Source organism: Danio rerio, chromosome 25 (genome assembly GCF_052040795.2).
Source record: "Danio rerio strain M-AB ecotype USA chromosome 25, GRCz13ab, whole genome shotgun sequence".
In the NCBI taxonomy this organism is placed as follows: Eukaryota; Metazoa; Chordata; class Actinopteri; order Cypriniformes; family Danionidae; genus Danio; species Danio rerio.
The window spans coordinates 36,365,001-36,385,005 of record NC_141045.1 but is presented as its reverse complement, the minus strand read 5'-3'; the positions used below and the strand labels follow the sequence as shown (position 1 = coordinate 36,385,005).

At 38.4% G+C, this 20,005-nt stretch overlaps 1 protein-coding gene and 1 long non-coding RNA gene across 3 annotated transcripts in view; both read right to left on the bottom strand.

Annotated features, from left to right (window-relative positions):
• Positions 1-20,005, bottom strand: part of roraa (RAR-related orphan receptor A, paralog a) — a 512,855-nt gene that overhangs the window by 160,244 nt on the left and 332,606 nt on the right. For both annotated transcript variants that reach the window (XM_087310917.1, XM_087310916.1), the window contains exon 2: positions 17,626-17,655. Coding sequence is in view for 1 of the 2 variants with exons in the window: in XM_087310916.1 (XP_087167042.1) it covers positions 17,626-17,655 (30 nt within the window). In the remaining variant the exon portion in view is untranslated. The remainder of the gene's footprint in view (positions 1-17,625; positions 17,656-20,005) is intronic.
• Positions 262-11,561, bottom strand: LOC147837898 (uncharacterized). The gene is made up of 3 exons (XR_015526713.1): positions 8,817-11,561; positions 2,053-3,689; positions 262-1,558 (listed from the first exon to the last, which is right to left on the bottom strand). It is a non-coding gene; the product is annotated as an uncharacterized LOC147837898 (long non-coding RNA).

The following is a 20,005-nucleotide window of genomic DNA, read 5'->3' as shown; positions in this document are numbered from 1 at the left end:
TTCGGCGTTTGCCCGGAAAATAAGACATGTAAAACAATCAGATTGAGACGACCCCATCCGTGAATTTGCAGGCTTTTAACCCATGTGTTGTACTTTTGAAGCTGTAATCTAATTAGCATTGACACTTATTACACGTCATTGAACATGTACAAATAAACATCAATTATATATAATACAGGCTCATTCTGATAACGTACCCCAATATACATTTCTGGAGAGCGCCAAATACGTCCCAGGAGCTACGTTTTTTTTTTTTTTTTTGCAGTTTTTGTTTTCCCCTGCTCTGTACGCTTTTTGAGATCTCAAATTTCTTTTGCGAGTGCCATCTGTGCCTGCTGTTCTCGTACATATCCACGAAACGCCACTGTTGACTGATTGACCAATCAACTAAACCACTCTCCTCCTTCTCTAAACCAAACGATAGTGTTTTCAAAAGCACTGATTTACCAGCATAAACTAAAGATAATGTATGCATTACCTAAAATTATGGATGTTGTTAATGGAACAGTCCATTTTTTTTAATAAGCTAATATGAGATAAAATAGTTGATTCTAGATTTTTGATGGCAAAATTTTCGTTTTCCGAATCACTACAACACAAAATCCAACATAATATCACAGCAATTCGTAACTTTTTGTTTTAGTGGCTAATTTGCATGAATTCGTATTTAGAATGATTTACATATTCCCCAATGACAGTTGGGTTTAGGGGTGGGGTTTGGTGCCATGTCTGCTTTTTAAAATAGTAAATTTTTTTATACGACTGAACTCGAATTTGCCACTAAACTGACAAAACGTAAAATTGTTACGTTTCTTCATGAGATCAGGCTGCATTATCCCACAATCTGCAGTCAGGCACCATTTGATTTTGTCCGAAAAGCTTTAACAATTGACAAAAAAATTGATGAGGGATTAATTAGCCATGGCAAGTCAGTAGCAACGACAAGTAACAATCATAAAGAGTGAAAGAGTACTAAAGAAAATGTATATATTATCTCAAGTTATGGATCTTGTTAATGGAACAGGCAGATGTTGGTTTTTTTTGAAAATAAGCTAATATGAGATAAAAAAGTTGATTCTAGATTTTTCATGCCAATTTTCATTTTATGAATCACCACAACACAATATCCAACATAATATCACAGCAATTCGTAACTTTTTGTTTTAGTGGCTAATTTGCATGAATTCGTATTTAGTATGATTTACATATTGCCCAGTGACAGTTGGGCTTAGGGGCGGGGTTTGGTGCCATGCCTGCTTTTTAAAACCACACATTTTCTTACGACTGAACTTTCTTACGACTAAAGAATTTGCCACTAAACTGACAAAATGTAAAATAATACGCTTCCTTGTGAGAACAGTCTGCAATATCTCACAATCTGCAGTGAGGTAGCATTTTTTCTGTCCGAAAAGCTTTAACAATTGAATAAAAAATAAAAATAGATGTGGGATTAACTAGCAATGGCTAGTCAGTAGCAAAGACAAGTAACAATGATAAAGAGTGAAAAAGTACTAAAGAAAATGTATGCAATACCTCAAGTTATGGATCTTGTTAATAGCTAATATAAGATAAAATAGTTGAATTTAGGTTTTTGATGGCAATTTTCATTTTACGAATCACCACAACACAATATCCAACATAATATCACAGCAATTCGTAACTTTTTGTTTTAGTGGCTAATTTGCATGAATTCGTCTTTAGTATGATTTGCATATTCCCCAATGACAGTTGGGTTTAGGGCTGGGGTTTGGTGCCATGCCTGCTTTTTAAAACTGTACAATTTCATACGACTGAACTTGTAAGAATTTGCCACTAAACTGACAAAATGTAAAATAATACGCTTCCTTGTGAGAACAGCCTGCAATATCTCACAATCTGCAGTCAGGCACCATTTTTTTTGTCCGAAAAGCTTTAACAATTGAATAAAAAAAGAAAAATAGATGTGGGAATAATTAGCAATGGCTAGTCAGAAGCAACGACAATGATAAAGAGTGAAAAAGTACTAAAGAAAATGTATGCATTACCTCAAATTATGGAAGTTGTTAATAGAACAGGCTTTTTTTTTTTTTTTAAATAAGCTAATATGAAATAAAATAGTTGATTTTAGGTTTTTGATGGCAAATTTCATTTTACGAATCACTACGACACAAAATCCAACATAATATCACGGCAATTTGTAACTTTTTGTTTCAGTGGCTAATTTGCATGAATTTTATTTAGTATGATTCGCATATTCCCCAATGACAGTTGGGTTTAGGGGCGGGGTTTGGTGCCATGCCTGCTTTTTAAAATCATACATTTTCATACGACTGAACTCGTAAGAATTTGCCACTAAACTGACAAAACGTAAAATAGTTACGTGAGATCAGGCTGCAATATCTCACAATCTGCAGTCAGGCGCCATTTTTTTCTGTCCGAAAAGCTTGAACAATTGAATTAAAAAAGCAAAATACACTTTGGCTCTAAAAGTCTTACAGATCTTTTAAAAGCCAATATTTTCTGTCTGTCATTTATTTCAATTCCACGGAACACCCTGTTCTTAACGGGAGACGTTTAAGTACTTAATTCCTGTCTGGTGTTGTGTTTTTCCTCTCAGAGAGCTATTAAACGCCACTGTTTATCTAAGGAAAAGAGTCTGTTGCCAGAACGAACCACATGGCCTTGCAGTAGCACTATATAAAAAGGCCGGCTATAAAACTGTCAAGTTCAAACATAAAGGAAAACCATGCACGAAACTGAGCTGTAAAACAGAGCCTGTAGGGAGTTTCACAGTCAGTGTTTATGCCACATTCTCAAATGACTCAAGAGCAACTCGAGAGCGTCTGCTCCAGCTAAACAAAGAGCAGCACTTTCAGAAATGTGTCATTTTTTAAAAACAATTGCTTTTTACACATTTTGCCCTTTGTGGATAAGAAACTATGAAATAACTTGAAATAGTTTTGAGTGTTGTGTTATGTTGTAGAAGCAGAAATTAAAGGTATACTCAGCAGACACACATCATAAGACAATAATATTAGATTAGGTTAAGGTCATCAGCATCTAAGAACAATGTTATTTTGATGTCCAATAACAACATGAGATGACGTAGATATTTTGTTGATTTTAGTATGTGTTGGAAAGTGACCAAAATCAAATGTCGAGCCAAAATTTAAACCAATGACATACTGATGTAAAATACAGACATTTCTTGGTCAGGTTTGGCAAGCAAAATCCAACATCTGATTGACGTCATATTAGTAACATCCACTCAACGTCGAACTGTAACATCATGTAACATGAGTCCTAACTGTTCTCACAAGAAAACGTAAGTATTTTACGTTTTATGCGTTTAGTGGCTAATTCGTATCAATTCAAGTTTTGTCGTATAGAAATGTACGATTTAAAAAAGGAGGCATGGCACTCAACCCTGCCTCTAATTGTACTAAAATCATACTAAATTATACAAATTAGATCGTAAGAATTCTTACGAATTAGACAGGAAATCAAAAAGTTACGAATTGCCGTGAGACTGCGTTGCATTAATCACAATGATATTTTGTTGTTTTAAGGTTGCGTTGGAAAGTAACCAAAATGCAACATCTGTCTGATGTTCTACATTGAAATCGGCCTGATGTGGGGTTCACAACTCAACAAAAATCAACGTCCCACGATGATAGGGTCCATCGCCAATCTGATGTCTTGTTGACATCCTGTACCTGCTGGGTACCCTTCACCCAAAACTGAAAATTCTGTCCTAATTCATTAAACTGACAACTAATATTGGCGTCTTAAAACACGTCAAAAAATCGATTACTGGACAGACGTACTTTTGGACACCAACATTAGATGTTAATTTGATGCATACCTGCCAACACTCCCATTTTTTCCGGGAGACTCCCGTATTTCAGACTCATCTCCCACCACCCTCCCATTTTGTTACTTCTCCCAGAAAAATTCCGTAGTTTCACCACCTAATCCTCCCGCCCCCACCTCCGGACCTCAGCTTTATGGTACAGTCTGTAACACCCCCAGGTCGCAACTTAGGTATAGTATCTGATCACGAGCTGCTCGAGACCTGCTCCATACGCCAACTCAGTTCTCAACAGTGTTATTCAGACACCTCACCCCCAAACACACCCAGCCCCCAAGGTAGTTTACATTAATTGCCGGAATACAAAATCCAGTGCTAATTTATCGATTGTAATCGAAGCTTTCAGATGAATAAACCTTTTCTTTGTAATACTTTTTGTGGTAAATATGTAGATGTCAAATAGATGTCAAGGTTTTGAAAACAAATCAATGTTATTTTTGTTTTATTGACGTCGTTTTAACATCAGGGTTCCCACTGGGAGAGCAGATTTGCAGTTTACTAATATGTTAATGAGTGCAAGGAGAGTTCCACACAATTCCATTAAGCAAATGTAACACATTTAAGATAATTATACTTAAAATAATTAGGATGTCCCAAAATATCTGAAAAATTGTGTTGTTTCAGCTCATTTAAAATAAGTAGTTTAAAGCAGCATTTTTTTTTTGCATTACACTGTTAACAATTTTTATTAGTGACACATTATTTAACTGTAATATGAACTTTATTTTTGTAGTGATAATTGGATTTATCAAATATTAAAATCAATATTTCGGTATTGATATTAATATTGATATTTTAATCTCCCGTAGGGGACCAAATGATGTAGATATAACAGATAACTAACTCCTTTTAAACGGGGCACCAGACAGCTTTCCACTGTCAAAATAATTAACAATAAAATATTGTTAGTTAAATTATACAAATGAGGAGTTTATTATCTGGCCAAATCTGAAGGATAATGAGATCGTTTGACTTGTAGAGCCTTTTTCTGTATTATCAACACAAGGAAGACACAAATGTAATAAATGTGTATTTATTAACAAAATAGTAATCAAGGGTAACTACAATTACTAAATGTACAATAAATGAAGTGCATAGGCAAGTGATGAAGGTGATTAAGTTAAGGTACGGTAAACCTTATTTTACAATAACAAAGAACTGAGCAAGTTTTTGTTATTAAAGAATATCAGTTTTAAACATCTAATAATTAGAATATTTTATACTGAAACACACTATGCCAAGGTCTAATTTAAAGGGTTGGAAAGTGGAATATTTACGTTTCTGCCTTTGATGCAGTGGATGGAAGAAGTTGGATCTTCCTGCAGATCTTGAAGCATGAAACGAGCAGACTTGGCTCTCTTGAGCTTTGGGTGGAAGAAATCTGTAGTTTCTGGAACACGCAGACTGGAGATTTCTAGAAGTGGTGGTTCGATGTCGGGAACATGCCGACGTCTTTATCCTTGAGCGTAGAAATCTGTATCTTCTGGAACACGCAGAAATTGGAGATTTCTGGAGGTGGTGGTCTGATGTCGGGGACACGCCGACGTCTTTATCCTTGAGCGTAGAAATCGGTATCTTCTGGAACACGCAGAAATTGGAGATTTCTGGAGGTGGTGGTTCGATGCTGGGAACACGCCGATGCCTTTTCTTTGAAGGTAGAGTTCCTGGAAATCTGGGACACGCAGATTTTTGGAGGTGGTGGCCTTGATGCGATGGTTCAGACGCCTTGGAAAAAGCACTGTGAATCCAATTACCAAATCCTTGCTGGAACACGCAGCAAAAGGTCTGATGTCTAGGACAAAACCCCGCAAACCACCATGAACCACACTTTGACCACTCTTCAACCACCTTTTAGGACACACTCTTTAGGACCCACACTTAACAGACTTTTTACCGGCAATGTCTTTAATACTTTCTCTGGAAGGCGGTATTGAAGGATGTCACCTTTCAAATCCAGCATTGTGATTGGATGATCCTGTGAGTTGGTCACTGGGAGGTGTCATCCATAATGTGGCCTGCATTTGCATAGTCATAGTCCACTGGTTAACTATGATAATATTTAAGAGTCTTAAATATTTTCCTATGCATAATTCACTTTCCAAACCACATCTAATTTACCCAAGGCATTATTTGGAATAGATAGAGTCTAAACATCGCTATGTAATGTTGATCTTTACCCAAGCATTCATATATAAACCTTAATAAGCAAAGTTTCATACAGTGAAGTATTTCAAGCAGTGCATATTAAATATATACATGATCATTTGAATATACAGGTATATGACGTGAAATTTTCCATTTGTGTCTCTTTTGTGACATGCAAGTTTACTGATCCATGTGTATCTCTGAGTTTGAGACGATGTCAAAAGTTGATTGGATCAAGAAGCAAGTCCTGGGCTCTTAACACCTTTGTCTTTCAGATAAACAAAAGACAGATGGTCACGGTCTCAATTGCCACTTTCTGATGAGCTTAAGAAAAGGGTCAGAGTTTAGTGGTAACTCTGCAGCATTTGTTTATGTTGGAAATTAATTTCCACAAGTTTCTGGCTTTACCGCTGATCACTACATTTTACTATAGAACAGTTATGAAGTATGATACTGTATTTTAAAGATGCATTGTGAAAACTACTGTACATTTTACAGTAAAGATATACAATACTGTAAATATGTATATACATGTATAACATGTCATGATCACCAGTAGGGATGCCACAGTTCTCTTAATATTGAACCATTTGGTACGACCTCCATAGTTCAATACGCACTTGTGAATAGCGGTTTTTTCAGTTTTGCGTTTAAATCGTTTATGTGCGTTATATATCTCCCCGAATTGACTTTGTGTGCCTCTAAATCCATGGGCTGAGATTAGAAAACTATCCAACTGGTCCTGAGAGACACATAAAAATAACAAAGGCAGTGCGGTTGTGTATTGCTAAAGATTTGCAGCCGTTTTCGGTGATTGGAGATGTGGGCTTTTGTCATCTTATAAAAGCACTCGATCCGCGTTACAGACTACAGTCTCGCATTTTTTCAGCACCGAGATAATTAAGATGGTTTATTTATGTTTACTTGAGTACAAATATGCTTATTTGAAATGGCCAATTTATTTTTATTAACTTCACTTGTGTGTTTATTTTCAAAGTGTAGGATTATATGTGTTCCCCAGTTTGTACATGGGCTACCAGCAGCTGTGAGATCTCAGTGTTAATCTTTTTTTATACAATACAAAAGGAACTAGTGTACTTTTCTTGGCTTTTAAGCCAAACAAAATTAGTAATGCAATAAATCGTTTTTATTTTTTTCCTCCTTAACCTCTTACTGTTCCTATTGCCTATAGAATAAAAAATAAATAAAATAAAAAGCACACACGTTTCAAGCCATGAGAACCGAACCGAAAACCGTGTTAAAAAAAACGAGGTATGTATTAAACCGTGAGCTAACTGTATTGTTGCATCCCTAATCACCAGCGATCTAACCCCAGAGGTTGCTGGTGATCATGACAGACTTCAGCTATGCGAGTGTAATCAGTCAGGATCTAGAACGTGTGTGAACAGAGTGCATGTATGAAGTTGTAGTCCATGAACTGGCGTATTTGTAGTTAGTATGAGTGTGAATGTTTTCCAGCGACCTCTGGTGGTTAGATCGCTGGTGATCATGACAATATATATACACAGCAAGATAAATAGTGCTGTAAACGTATATTGAGTATTTCCGCTGTAATTGATTTACAGTACGTTACTGTTAAACTGCTGCCAGTGAGTTACTGTAGATTCTACAGGGAATTGTTAACAGTGTATGTTTACGTGACAACAATCCATTAAAAACAAAAATGTTTTCCTTTGCGCACTTGTAAACAGTGTTGATGAATCAATCGCCATGGTTACGAAGAAAAAAACACAATATATTATGCATGCCAGACCAGTAGGTGGCGATCTTATGTTCATAAAAAAACTAATTTCATAAAGAAACTTTGTAAGTGTTACAAATTTGGTCCATCGCTACCAATTATTTAGGCATGAAGTTAGACATGAATGTTTATTTCTGATTTTCAACAAATCACTGCTTGTCATTGGATAGGTTTACATTCAATTCAATTCGTCTTTAATTCTAAAGCGCTTTTACAATGTAGATTGTGTCGAAGCAGCTTCACATGGAAGATTATAGTAAATTGAAACTGTGTCAGTCCAGTTTCGGAGTTGAAATTTCAGTTTAGTTCAGTTCAGTGTGGTTTAATTTTCACTGCTGAAAGTCCAAACACTGAAGAGCAAATCCATCAATGCGCAGCTCCACAAGTCCAAATACACAATCAAAAGATATGACAACAATCCATTAAAAAACAAAAATGTTTACCGCTTCACTTTTTGTCAACAGTGTTGTCGACTTAATCGCAGTTCACATGACCCTACAGAAAAATCCAGCTTAAATCAGCCTAGGCTGGTTGGCTGGTTTTAGCTGGTCGGCCAGCCTGGTTTTAGAGGGGTTTTGGCTATTTCCAGGCTGGTTTCCAGCCATTTCCAGCCTGGTCTTAGCTGGTCAGGCTGGGAGATGACCAGCTAAAACCAGCTTGACCAGCCTAGCCAGGCTAGGAGTCCAGCCAAAACCAGCTACGTCCAGCTTAAACCAGGCTGGTCAAGCTGGTTTTAGCTTGCCATTTTCCAGCCTGACCAGTTAAGACCAGGCTGGAAATGGCTGGAAACCAGCCTGGAAATGGCCAAAACCCCTCTAAAACCAGCCTGGTCAACCAGCTAAAACCAGCCAACCAGCCTAGGCTGGTTTAAGCTGGATTTTTCAGCTGGGGATTACGAAGAAAACCCCTCACAATAAATGCAAGCCAGACCAGTAGGTGGCGATCTCACTTTTGTAACGTGATAAAGAAACTTCAACTTTGGTTCATCGCTACCGATTATTCTCTGCGCGTAAAATTAGCCCTGAATGTTCATTTCTGACTTTGAACGTTCGTTTCTACTTTGGCTTTGTCTCCGTGGCACTTCAGAATGACGTTCTGCTGGTCGGAGAGACGGCTTGTGGCTCGTAAAGAGGAGAACTGAAGTATCTGTTCTCTTCCAGAAAGTGCTCGGGCTTATTAAGCACTGAACGCGCAGCCAGGGGAGGCCAAGAGGGAGCGGAGAAAGTGCCTGCTAGCCAACAGCTGCCCTGTAATTTATATTGATGAGGGGACCGGTGGGCCGCGCGCACGGTTTTGATCATTCAGGCAAGAGTGGAGAGATGAGGCTGATGACTCTGTGTGATGTGTGTGTGTGTGTGCGGGTAGGTGAGAGTTCGTGAAGAGTGTGTGTGTGGTTAAGATTGTTGGAGATGGGTAGGGTTGCCAAGTCCACAGGAATTTGGGTGCTGGTTCTGCAGGTTGTATTTTTTACTTTGTTTTTTTGTTTGAAAATCAAATTTTGATTTTCCAAACCTTATTTATTCCCAGTCACAAAAGGTAGAGATTGTAGTATTTTTACAGAAATACTCATGTAATAGTAAGGTGTAGATCAAAGTTAAATGTTATTTACAGTGAAAAATGTACTATTTATTAAAGAAATGCTAAGATCATGCCCAAATAGTAAAGTTTAGATTGTAACCGTAATTTTAATATTAGTATTTAAGTCAAAAGGTGCTGAACTTCAGCCTTAATCTACAAATGTATTAATTTTGCTAATATATAGTATAGACCGAATGTGAACATACTCTGGGCTAGTTTTATTAGCCATTTAGTTTTGATTGTTTATTAGGTTGACTTTCTCTTACAAACCTGGCAACCCTGGATTAGCGGAAATGTGTGTAAATACTGTATAATATTTGGGGGTGATAGCCTTGGGCATGTGTGTGTGTGCACATGAGCATGTGTATGAGCACGTTCCAGTTCAGTTGCTTTCATGAATGCGTTATGAGTGCATATGCGGCCTAGTCGATTGTAAAACGCACATTTGCACAACCCCCACCCAACCCACACTACCCTGTACATCAGCCAATCTCAGCTGCTCCCTTCATTACAGCCAACATGCACATCATTTCGTTTCTCTAATGTGGCGTATTTCCGAGCGCAAAAGGAAATTCGATGTGAAGTTTTGTATTACATGCTAAAAGGCTAATTTAACAAGTTTGGATGTAGCATAATGCGTTCAACGTGGTTGCTATTATAGCCCCTTTGGTTCTGCTCACACAACTCTGAGTGAGATTTAAAGACTACAGCTTCTAGAGTCGGTCGCCAGTGCACCTCGAGAGCAGGTTAGTGAGGTTTACGTGCACTACCTGCCATTTATTACTCTAATGTCAAGATTACTCCTGTAAAACCTCAAGGCTTGTCCACATCAGGAAGATCAGTGCCTTTCAAAATGTTTTTAGGCATTCATACTGAATTGATTTTCACTGGTGATGAGCAGAGAATTTGAAAACTCATGAGTTTTGCTACGGTTACGCCATCTGTCCACACTACACCGGAGTTCTCGAGCGCCGAAAACGGAGCGTTTTGAAAACGCTGGAGAGGCTGTTTTTATTCTGAAACGCTGCTGCTCCGTCTCAGTGTGGATGGGGGAAAATGGAGACGTCTGAAAACGGAGGCGGGGCTGCTGAGATTCGCTACCTGATTGGGGCTTTTGTCATTGCGTATCCTTACCTTATTCATCAAGCCCCTATCACATGACTATAACACATGGCTTTAACGCTACCGGAAGACAGCAGACCAGCCTTCACTGTAAACAACAACACGGGCACAGAAATGGGAGCGTTGTTTGCACTATTGTCTGTTTTAGGTGCCATTGTGCAGTTATTCATTTGTTACGTTTAGTAAAAACTCAACCTCGTTGTCTGTCCACAAAAATACCTCTCTTGCTTTCTTTGCCATCGCGTTCATTGTTCAACCGGGGTTTGTTGACTAACAATAACAAAATGCCGAGCGAGACGCATGCTTCCTGTTTATACTAGAACGCGCATCCACAGAGTGCTCGAATGGTCACGTGATATGTGGACGCGGATCGTTTTTGATCTAAAACTAAAATGCAACAGTGTAAACGGGGCCTGAATGTGCAAAAGCACCTAATGATGTTAGATGGCACTTACAAGTAAAAACAGTCATAATAAAAAGTTAAATAATAATAAAACAGTTAAATGAAACTCACCATCGAATCCTAGATCTGCAGTTACAAGCCATAATAACTCTCTTCCGCTGACATTGTTGTTGTCGCTATTGTTTTTATCATACAGATCTTTGTGTCCAGAAATTAATAAAAAAAACAGCTCTGCGTTCACCTTGATTTGTTAGATCTTCTTCTCCATTTGGAATCTGTGCTCGACTAGACCGTCACTAGTGTGCTCCTTTAAGCCAGGTCAGTGAGATTTAAGGCTGATTTATACTTCTGCGTCAAACGCACGCGTATGCTACGGCGTCGACGCATAGCCCTTTGTTGTGGCCGTCGCTGACGTGCACCTCTCAAAAAATGTAACTACACGTCGCACCAACGCGTAGTGCAAGCTCTGTGATTGGTCGGCTTGGTAGCGCTGATGAGTCTGGGCGGGACCGAGAGCCACGCGAGCGGCGCTAGCCCAATGAAGAGCTTGTTTACAAGTGTGGAGTCCCGTGAAGGAGTTCTGGATGGAAAGTTTTGTTTTGTGTTTATCTCATAGTTAAAGTTGTTGCATGTCTGCTGGTTCCTGCCTCAAAATGAATGAGTTTGACCCTGCTAAAAAATCCAGCTTAAACCAGCCTAGGCTGGTTGGCTGGTTTTAGCTGGTTGACCAGGCTGGTTTTAGAGGGGTTTTGGCCACTTCCAGGCTGGTTTCCAGCCATTTCCAGCCTGGTCTTAGCTGGTCAGGCTGGAAAATGACCAGCTGAATCCAGCTAAAACCAGCTTGACCAGCCTGGTTTAAGCTGGACATAGCTGGTTTTGGCTGGGCTCCCAGCCTGCTAGGCTGGTCAAGCTGGTCATCTCCCAGCCTAACCAGCTAAGACTAGGCTGGAAATGGCTGGAAACCAGCCTGGAAGTGGCCAAAACCCCTCTAAAACCAGCCTGGTTGACCAGCTAAAACCAGCCAACCAGCCTAGGCTGGTTTAAGCTGGATTTTTCAGCAGGGGAGCCACTTGTACATCCAGGAAGTGTTCAGGAAAAGCAAAACACAGATGAAGAAACTCGACACAGAGGAACATTTACACCTCACTGCCAACTAGCGTTTCGGAAGTGTTAATGCAGACCAACAGAGACAGCGCGCAGAAGTATAAATGCACAGCTGCACGCGTTGCATGCGCCGTGGGTTACGCCGGTCACTTGACGCAGAAGTATAAACCAGGCTTTACACAGCTCCTGCTAGCTAATGTTCATTACAATCACTTTCCAAATCTCACTCCCATCCAGTCCACAGCTCAGAGTATGGCGATTGTAGTTCTACTTGTACCGCTCCAAAGATGCTCCAAGTCAGCATTTTCCGACAAGGGAGACAAGTGCACTAAAGATTGAACCCTCTAGCATCAGTCATTAATGTTCCTTTTTGACTCTCCATTGCTCTCAGCCCCTTAAACCTTACTCCCATCCGGGTCAGAGCACTAACGAAACCCTTCTAGTTTCATCCTAGTCCACCTCTTGAGGCTACAGTAGTGAGGTGTACTCACACAATACTGCTAGCTGGCCTCCATGACACTATGGGACATTGCTAAGTGGTTAGGGTGTTCAGGCTGGCTCCATTCTGAACGTAATTAAGATCAAGTTGTGTTTGATGACTAAAAAAGCCAATTCACCCAGTTCTTTTGTGACTGGCGGGACGCTCTTTCTTCCCATTATGTGTCTTTTGAACCCTTTCTCTGTCAAACAGCGCCCTTTGACCCATGCTCTCATCCCTAACATGTCGTCTCCACGCTTCATTCTCGTCCTTTCTCTCCAACGGCTTCTCTGACACGCGTCATTAGCATTTCTTTCATTGAGATTAAATAGGAAAGTCCGGTCTATGGCTTTGAACCCTCTCGCTTGAAGCGTTCTTTGATTTCACTTCCTTCTGTTAAGGAGAAGTGATCAGCAGTGTAATTAAGATAGCGGTAGGGCCCTGGAAGAAAGGATGAAAGATCCACCTTTACGCTGGATGAATGGAGAAGACGGCTACAACCGGGTGCTTCTAAAGCCTTTCAACGAGTCAAGGGAACGGAGGCTGATGAAAGGATGGTGGTATTTTTTATATAAAATGACAAGGGGATCTTTCACTCAGCTTGATTAACAGATAATTGAAATGTAAAACAAATACAGCCTCTAAGCAACTGAAGGATAGTAAGAAGCTAGCAATGCTAATACCAGTTGTCTTTAGCATCTCTAGCTTAAATATTTTCAGAGGTATTTGTGGCCATATTGTTAGCAGCTGTGACGTTTTCTTCACTTTGTAGCACAGTTAACAAAATCATTGTTGTTAGCATACATTACTGTTAGCTTGACCGTATATGGAATTGCAGTAAACCAAATTTCAATTACCCCCTAATGAAAAAAACAGCTTAAACCAGCCTAAGCTGGCTGGTTGGTTTTAGATGGTCGACCAGTCTGGTTTTAGATGGGGTTTTGGCCACTTCCAGGCTGGTTTCCAGCTATTTCCAGTTTGGTCTTAGCTGGTCAGGCTGGAAAATGACCAGCTAAAACCAGCCTGACCAGCCTGGTTTAAGCTGGACATAGCTGGTTTTAGCTGGGCTTCCAGCCAGGCTAGGCTGATCAAGCTGGTTTTATCTGGTCATCTCCCAGCCTGACCAGCTAAGAACAGACTGGAAATTGCTGTAAACCAGCCTGGAAGTGGCCAAAACCCCTCTAAAACCAGCCTGGTTGACCAGCTAAAACCAGCCAACCAGCCTAGGCTGGTTTAAGCTGTTTTTTTTTCAGTAAGGCCCTGGCTTTTCCCTCACTTTCAGTGACAAAACAGATGAATTTCTATTACCTATGAGCAAAAAAGAATCATATAGCCTATATTTAATTGTGTTTTGTCAAGTCACATCTGTTTAAATCAGGATGCTAATGCTCGAAGCAAGTTAGATTGACTTGCCTAACTTAACTCAAGGGTTTGTTCATCTTATTAATTTATACGACATTGATTGATACATTCCTTTGGGATTATTTTACACCAATCTAAGACTTTAAATACATGACTACCAGTTGCAGAGGTAATAAATTGTCAAAACGTCACAGCAATTAGCTCGCTACCTAACTGGCTATATTTTCAATTTAGTCAGTGACTATTTATGCTATGAAACAAAAAATAAAAGAGCTACAATACAATAAAAACACATAATAATACAATTGCATTTAGATAAATGAAAGAGAAATTTAAATTTAAACAACAAAAATCCCTGAAATTCTATGACCTGGAGTAAATTATTTCAAATTCATTGGCATTCAATGTCTAGGATAGGCTTTTCAAAATTGCACGATATTCCAGAAAAGTCCGTAACCAGTGGAAACCCAGAGGAATTACTTTAAAGGGGTTGTCCACAACGATATCATATTTTAAACTTTAGTTGATGTGTAGTGTAGCTGTGTGAACAACATCTCTGAATGTAAGACGCTCAAAGTTCAATGCAACAGGGAGACATTGGCTTTTACAGAGTTAGCTTAGCACAGCCTACAGAGAATGAAGTTTGGGTACTATAAAGAAATACATCTAGGCTAATGAGATCACAGACGCGTCAGGTTACACGCATACACCACTCGCATACACCCCGTGCTGCAAAAGTGGCATGGCCAGAGGCGCTGTAATGTTATAGCAGAAAAGGCTAAAATGCCATTTAAACACTTGCTATTTTCACAAAGAGCTTCTTCTGTTTCTGTATTTGGACTTCCAAAGGACACGACTCAAAGAGAGAAGTGCTTACAATTAAATTTTAATTAGGTTCCAGAGAATTCTAAAAAAAAATATAGCTAGCATTTGACAAAGGACAGCTTCCAGAATCTCTCCTAGTTCAGTGCTGGATTCGGCTAAAAACTCCTCCAACCAACGAAGCTGTGTATTGTGAGCCGCAACCTGTAGGTATTTTTATTTGGTAAAATCTATCAATTACATGCACAGTTTTTGTAGCATGAACGGTATGCTGTAGCAAGGATGTAAACACTGGGAAATGCTGTTTGGCACCGCTAACAATTTATCAGACAAACCGCTGTGAACACACACAATCTTCACCAGCGCTGCAGTGTCTCTGTGCAGCTTCTTTCATTGTCTCTCTATGCAGCCGCTTTCAGTGTCTCTCTATGCGCCACTTGCCCTGCGTTCTACATCCCAAACAACAAACTGGCAAGAGATATGTTTCATATTACTTACACAAGCTTATTTCGAACATATGTAAAACACACTTGTCAGTTTTTTACTTTAGTTCAGCTGTGTCTTCTTCAATTTCTGTCTGATCTAACAGCTACCCTGACTGACTGTTTACACAGTGCAAAAGTGCCTGCTTGAAGGCATGTGATGCTTTTCCTGGTGACGTGGAGCCGATCTGCGAATCACAGCACATTATGTTAGCTGACCAATCAGACCCACTTGAGGGCGGGCCTTTCAGAGGAACTAGGAAATATGACAGTGGTTTTCATGTTAGCAGAGTAGCTCTAATCAAAGTACAATACATGAAAAAATAAAGCGTTTTTTTTTTACAAATGAGGCATGAGCACACATTGCACTTTATAAACACAACCAAGCCTTAAAAATACACTTTGGATCACCCTTTTATTAAATAGTGAACAGCTTGTAGCTTCACAAGTTTTAGAGTAACTTCCCCAGCACTGAGCAAATATATTCAAATGCTCAGCTTTAAACACCTCTTCAGAAGCTCAGGTGTGAAATTGAACCGACCTGCAACCTCAACAAAACCTGAAACTAAGATCAAGTCACTGATATACTTAATCTGCTGGATGCACAAAGTCTCGAAAGGTCACGTATGCAACCTGTCAGATACTCTACAGTCTTCCCTCCAGAGCTGATCCATATCTCTCTCCGAAAATTATCAAAAGGAACGTTTTTAACCTCACTCAAGGAGGTCAGACAAACCGCATCCTTGTCTACAAAGAGCAAGTAGAGTCTATGAAAGAACAGTTGATCCCATTAAAAAAGTAGCCTATTAATCCAACAAACATGCAATAATATAATTAAATTAAAAAGACCTTAAAGGGATAGTTCACCTCAAAATTAAAGTTTTCCGTTTACTTGGTTTCTAACCTTTATATATATATATATATATATATATATATATATATATATATATATATATATATATATATATATATATATATATATATATATATATATATATATATATATATATATATATATATAGAGAGAGAGAGAGAGAGAGAGAGAGAGAGAGAGAGAAAGAGAGAGAGAGAGAGAGAAAGAGAGAGAGTTTCAACAGAGCAAGGACATTTTTACAGTATGTCCGATAATTTTTTTTCTTCCGGAGAAGGTTGTTTTAATTCGGCTAGAATAAGTTAGTTTTTATTTCTAAATTTTTTATTTTAAATTTTAAATTTCAAACTATTATGTTTGGAAATGCGCTAAAAATATAATAAATAATCGATGTATATATATATATATATATATATATATATATATATATATATATATATATATATATATATATATATACAACAGTTCTGTCTGGTTTTCGAATCTGATTGGCTGATAGCCGTGCAATTTTCTGCGATAACAGCACTCATACAGACTCTTTACCCTTGTGTATTACTCCACCCACATAAAGTAACAGCTTATCAGTAAACTCAACAGTTTGACAAATATTTCAGCTGTTGGACAACATAATGTACGTTTAAGGTTTTTTATGCAAGAATGCAGTTGTTTAGATTGCAAATATGCAGTTCATTTATAAAGACTATTTTAAATATTTTTAATAGATTCAGCACATCTGCATCCATCAGTCAGTCATACTGAGCAGAGCAAAGATGGTTGACGTTCCGCCACTAGATGGTGCCAGAGACCGCAGTCTCCGCAAGTCCTTAGTCGAGAAAAACTCAAAGCTTAAATTACAACTACAGCTGATCAAATCATTATAAAACAGGTAAGTGGCATTCATCTCTTTCTTTTGTATGTTGTAGTGCTGTATTTATACCATAGTAATCTGCTAGTGTTAGCTTTGGCTTTTTGGGGTAATTATTGTGATATCTCCATTACAACAGAGAAATACTTTGAAATCTCAGTAGACTGGTGGCATTTCATGCCGTTCAGCCTTATGATTTAAAAAATCAGCAACATAACCTGTTTTGTCATAACTAGACATTACGCTAGAGAATCATTCAAATACTAACTCTAAAGTGACGTTGGTGAGGTAGCAGCAGTTTCTGCTGTTCTGACCGTCAGCTGCAGATGTAAACGAATGGTGGAAGAAAGTAGTTCCTCGTACAAAAGGTTTTTGAGACTTTTTCTTGCTTATATACACGATAATGCAGTCGAACTGTTGTATAAATGCAATATCACACTCGTAGCAGAGCGATATGGCTGTATATTTACACTGGTGGAACACTAAGACACTCTGCCTGTGGCCTCAAGCCAACGCATGCCTCCCACCAGTGCTGATATACAGCCATATCACACAGCTACGAGTGTGATATTGCTAACATATATATTCAAAACAAGTTCAAAAAAAGTGAAGGATAAGTAAATGATGACAGTTTTCATTTTTGGATGAACTATCCCTTTAAACAACAACAATAATAATAATAATAATACTACTAATAATAATAATAATAATAATAATAATAATAATATTACTAAATAATAATAAAAACATTTAATGATTAAAAGTAAAATACATGACTTACAGGTGTGTGTCTTCTTTGTTACTGAAATACCTGCAAGAGATAGAGATAAGAAAAACACATTAAGGACATTTTGTCATTATTCAATATAACAATGCGCAAAAATACACTCATGCAGAGCTAAAAGCGATGTAAAATACAAAGAAAGCGGACAGCATATTGCATCTGAGATGCTGTAAGCCGTGACATTGACCGAAAGCCAAAAGCTAGCTTCGACTGTGTTAATGCTTACTAGCGCTGCCACAGGCTGTGCCTAAGCAAGGTCGGGCAGGTCAGTATGCTGCCGTCACACAGACCAGGCAGTTGCCTTGCTGTCACAGTTGACCTCCACGCAATGGAAATTAACAGGAAATCACATACAGAATGCTAAACAGATCTGTGAATATGTTCCTGTCTGTCGGTGTAGCCCAGAAGCACCGGGTGCATCTTTATGTCTGACCTTAAAAGCATGACTAATGCCACAGAACCGCGGATGGATGTGCATATGTGTGTGTGCGCGCACGTTACAGAAAACAGAGGGTCCCATGTGGACCGAGCGCGCTCATGCTCTATGGGCCAGAGCAGACTAATAGATCCCACTTGTCATGCGGAAGCAATGGCTAATTTTTCTACAGCTTGCATTTGAAACTCAAGGGACGTCGAGCTGACATGATTCAGTAATTCCACCGAAAATAAAAAGTGGTCTGGATGGCGATAACGATGCTTCAGATGTTTTTTTTCTTTTTACTAGGGAAGGGGGAATACAAGTCAAAGACGGTAAAGCAAATGAGCAGGCACATGTGCGCACAGGCGCACCTGAGGACATGCCAGAATAAAAAAACGGAAAAAAAACGAAAGGGCCCAGAAGCGACACTTGCGGCACTCCGGTCAAGCTTCACAGATCAACAACGCTATCACCGGGAGCACAATGTCCAAAAACAACATTACACAAAGAAACAAACAAGCAATATTCCTCTTGTTACACCTGCAATCAAATCTCAAAGCACTCAGGATTTGGGGTAAATGGCAATTTCTGAAATATATGACGTCAAGCTGGGGCTAATACACTTTCAGAAATAAAGGTACGCGAGCTGTCACTGGGGTAGTACCTTTTCAAAAGATACACATTTGTACTTAAAGGGTCCATATTGGTAACAAAAGTATAAATTAGTACCTAAAACTTACCTAAAAATTAACACTTTTGTACTTTTTATTTACTAATATGTACCCTTGAGGTATTAATATAGACTTTGAACCAGTTAAACTTTGTGAACCCGGTACTGGGTCCGTGACGTCATTGAATTTCACTTAAAGATTTAAAGGGCAATCATTGCACCAATCCCCCGTTAGTGGTTTCATTTGAAAGTGTAGAAACTATATATTATGCACATATGCATCACTTTGGTTTTTATTCAACTGTACAAAAGTTATTTACACTTAAATACACAGTATTTTGGATACCCGAGCTGGGTATTGAACATTGGTTCATTTTCATATTTTTCATTTGACACATGTACAAGTATTAGCTCAAATGAAAGCTCTTGCCGGTGCTCATACGGTTCTAGCATTTTTTTTTACTGAATTATATTCACATATCAAACAGTTGCCGAATAAATTGTGGTGTTTCCATGGCGCAGAAGTGAAAACAATACATTTATGATCACTAAGCAGCCCCAGATAGCACAGACAGCTGTCATCTCTTACCTTATGCTCTGCGCTTTAGGGCAAATGTGCTCTGTTTTTGAGGTGATGTGCATAAGTAATGCTTTTATATGTCTGACGTGGTCCAAACACAGTGAATTATGTTTGATCAAACAAAAGAATAGTGAAATATGAAAACATTGATCAATCCCTGTGGCTTGTGTGTGTGTGTGTGTATATATATATATATATATATATATATATATATATATATATATATATATATATATATATACATATATATATGTGTATGTATATATATATATATATATATATATATATATATATATATATATATATATATATATATATATATACATACACACATATATATGTGTATGTATATATATATATATATATATATATATATATATATATATATATATATATATATATATATATATATATATTTAGCGTGATGGTCTAAGTACTACTGATATTGCTACCACTGCCCTCCCTGCATCTACCACCAATGCAGAAATCAACAGCGCAACTGTGTTGTGACGTATGTTGCCAGACTGAGGTAAAAAAAAAAAATGCTCCAAGATTTGAATATTCTGTCAATTATGTGAGGTGATGAGCTTCATCCAAGATCTGGCCGCTTGACAAACATGGACAAAAAGAGATTTTTCATAACTACATTGGGCCAGACAAATTACGGGAGTTTCCCGAGAGAAATAACGAAACAGGAGAGTGGCGGGAG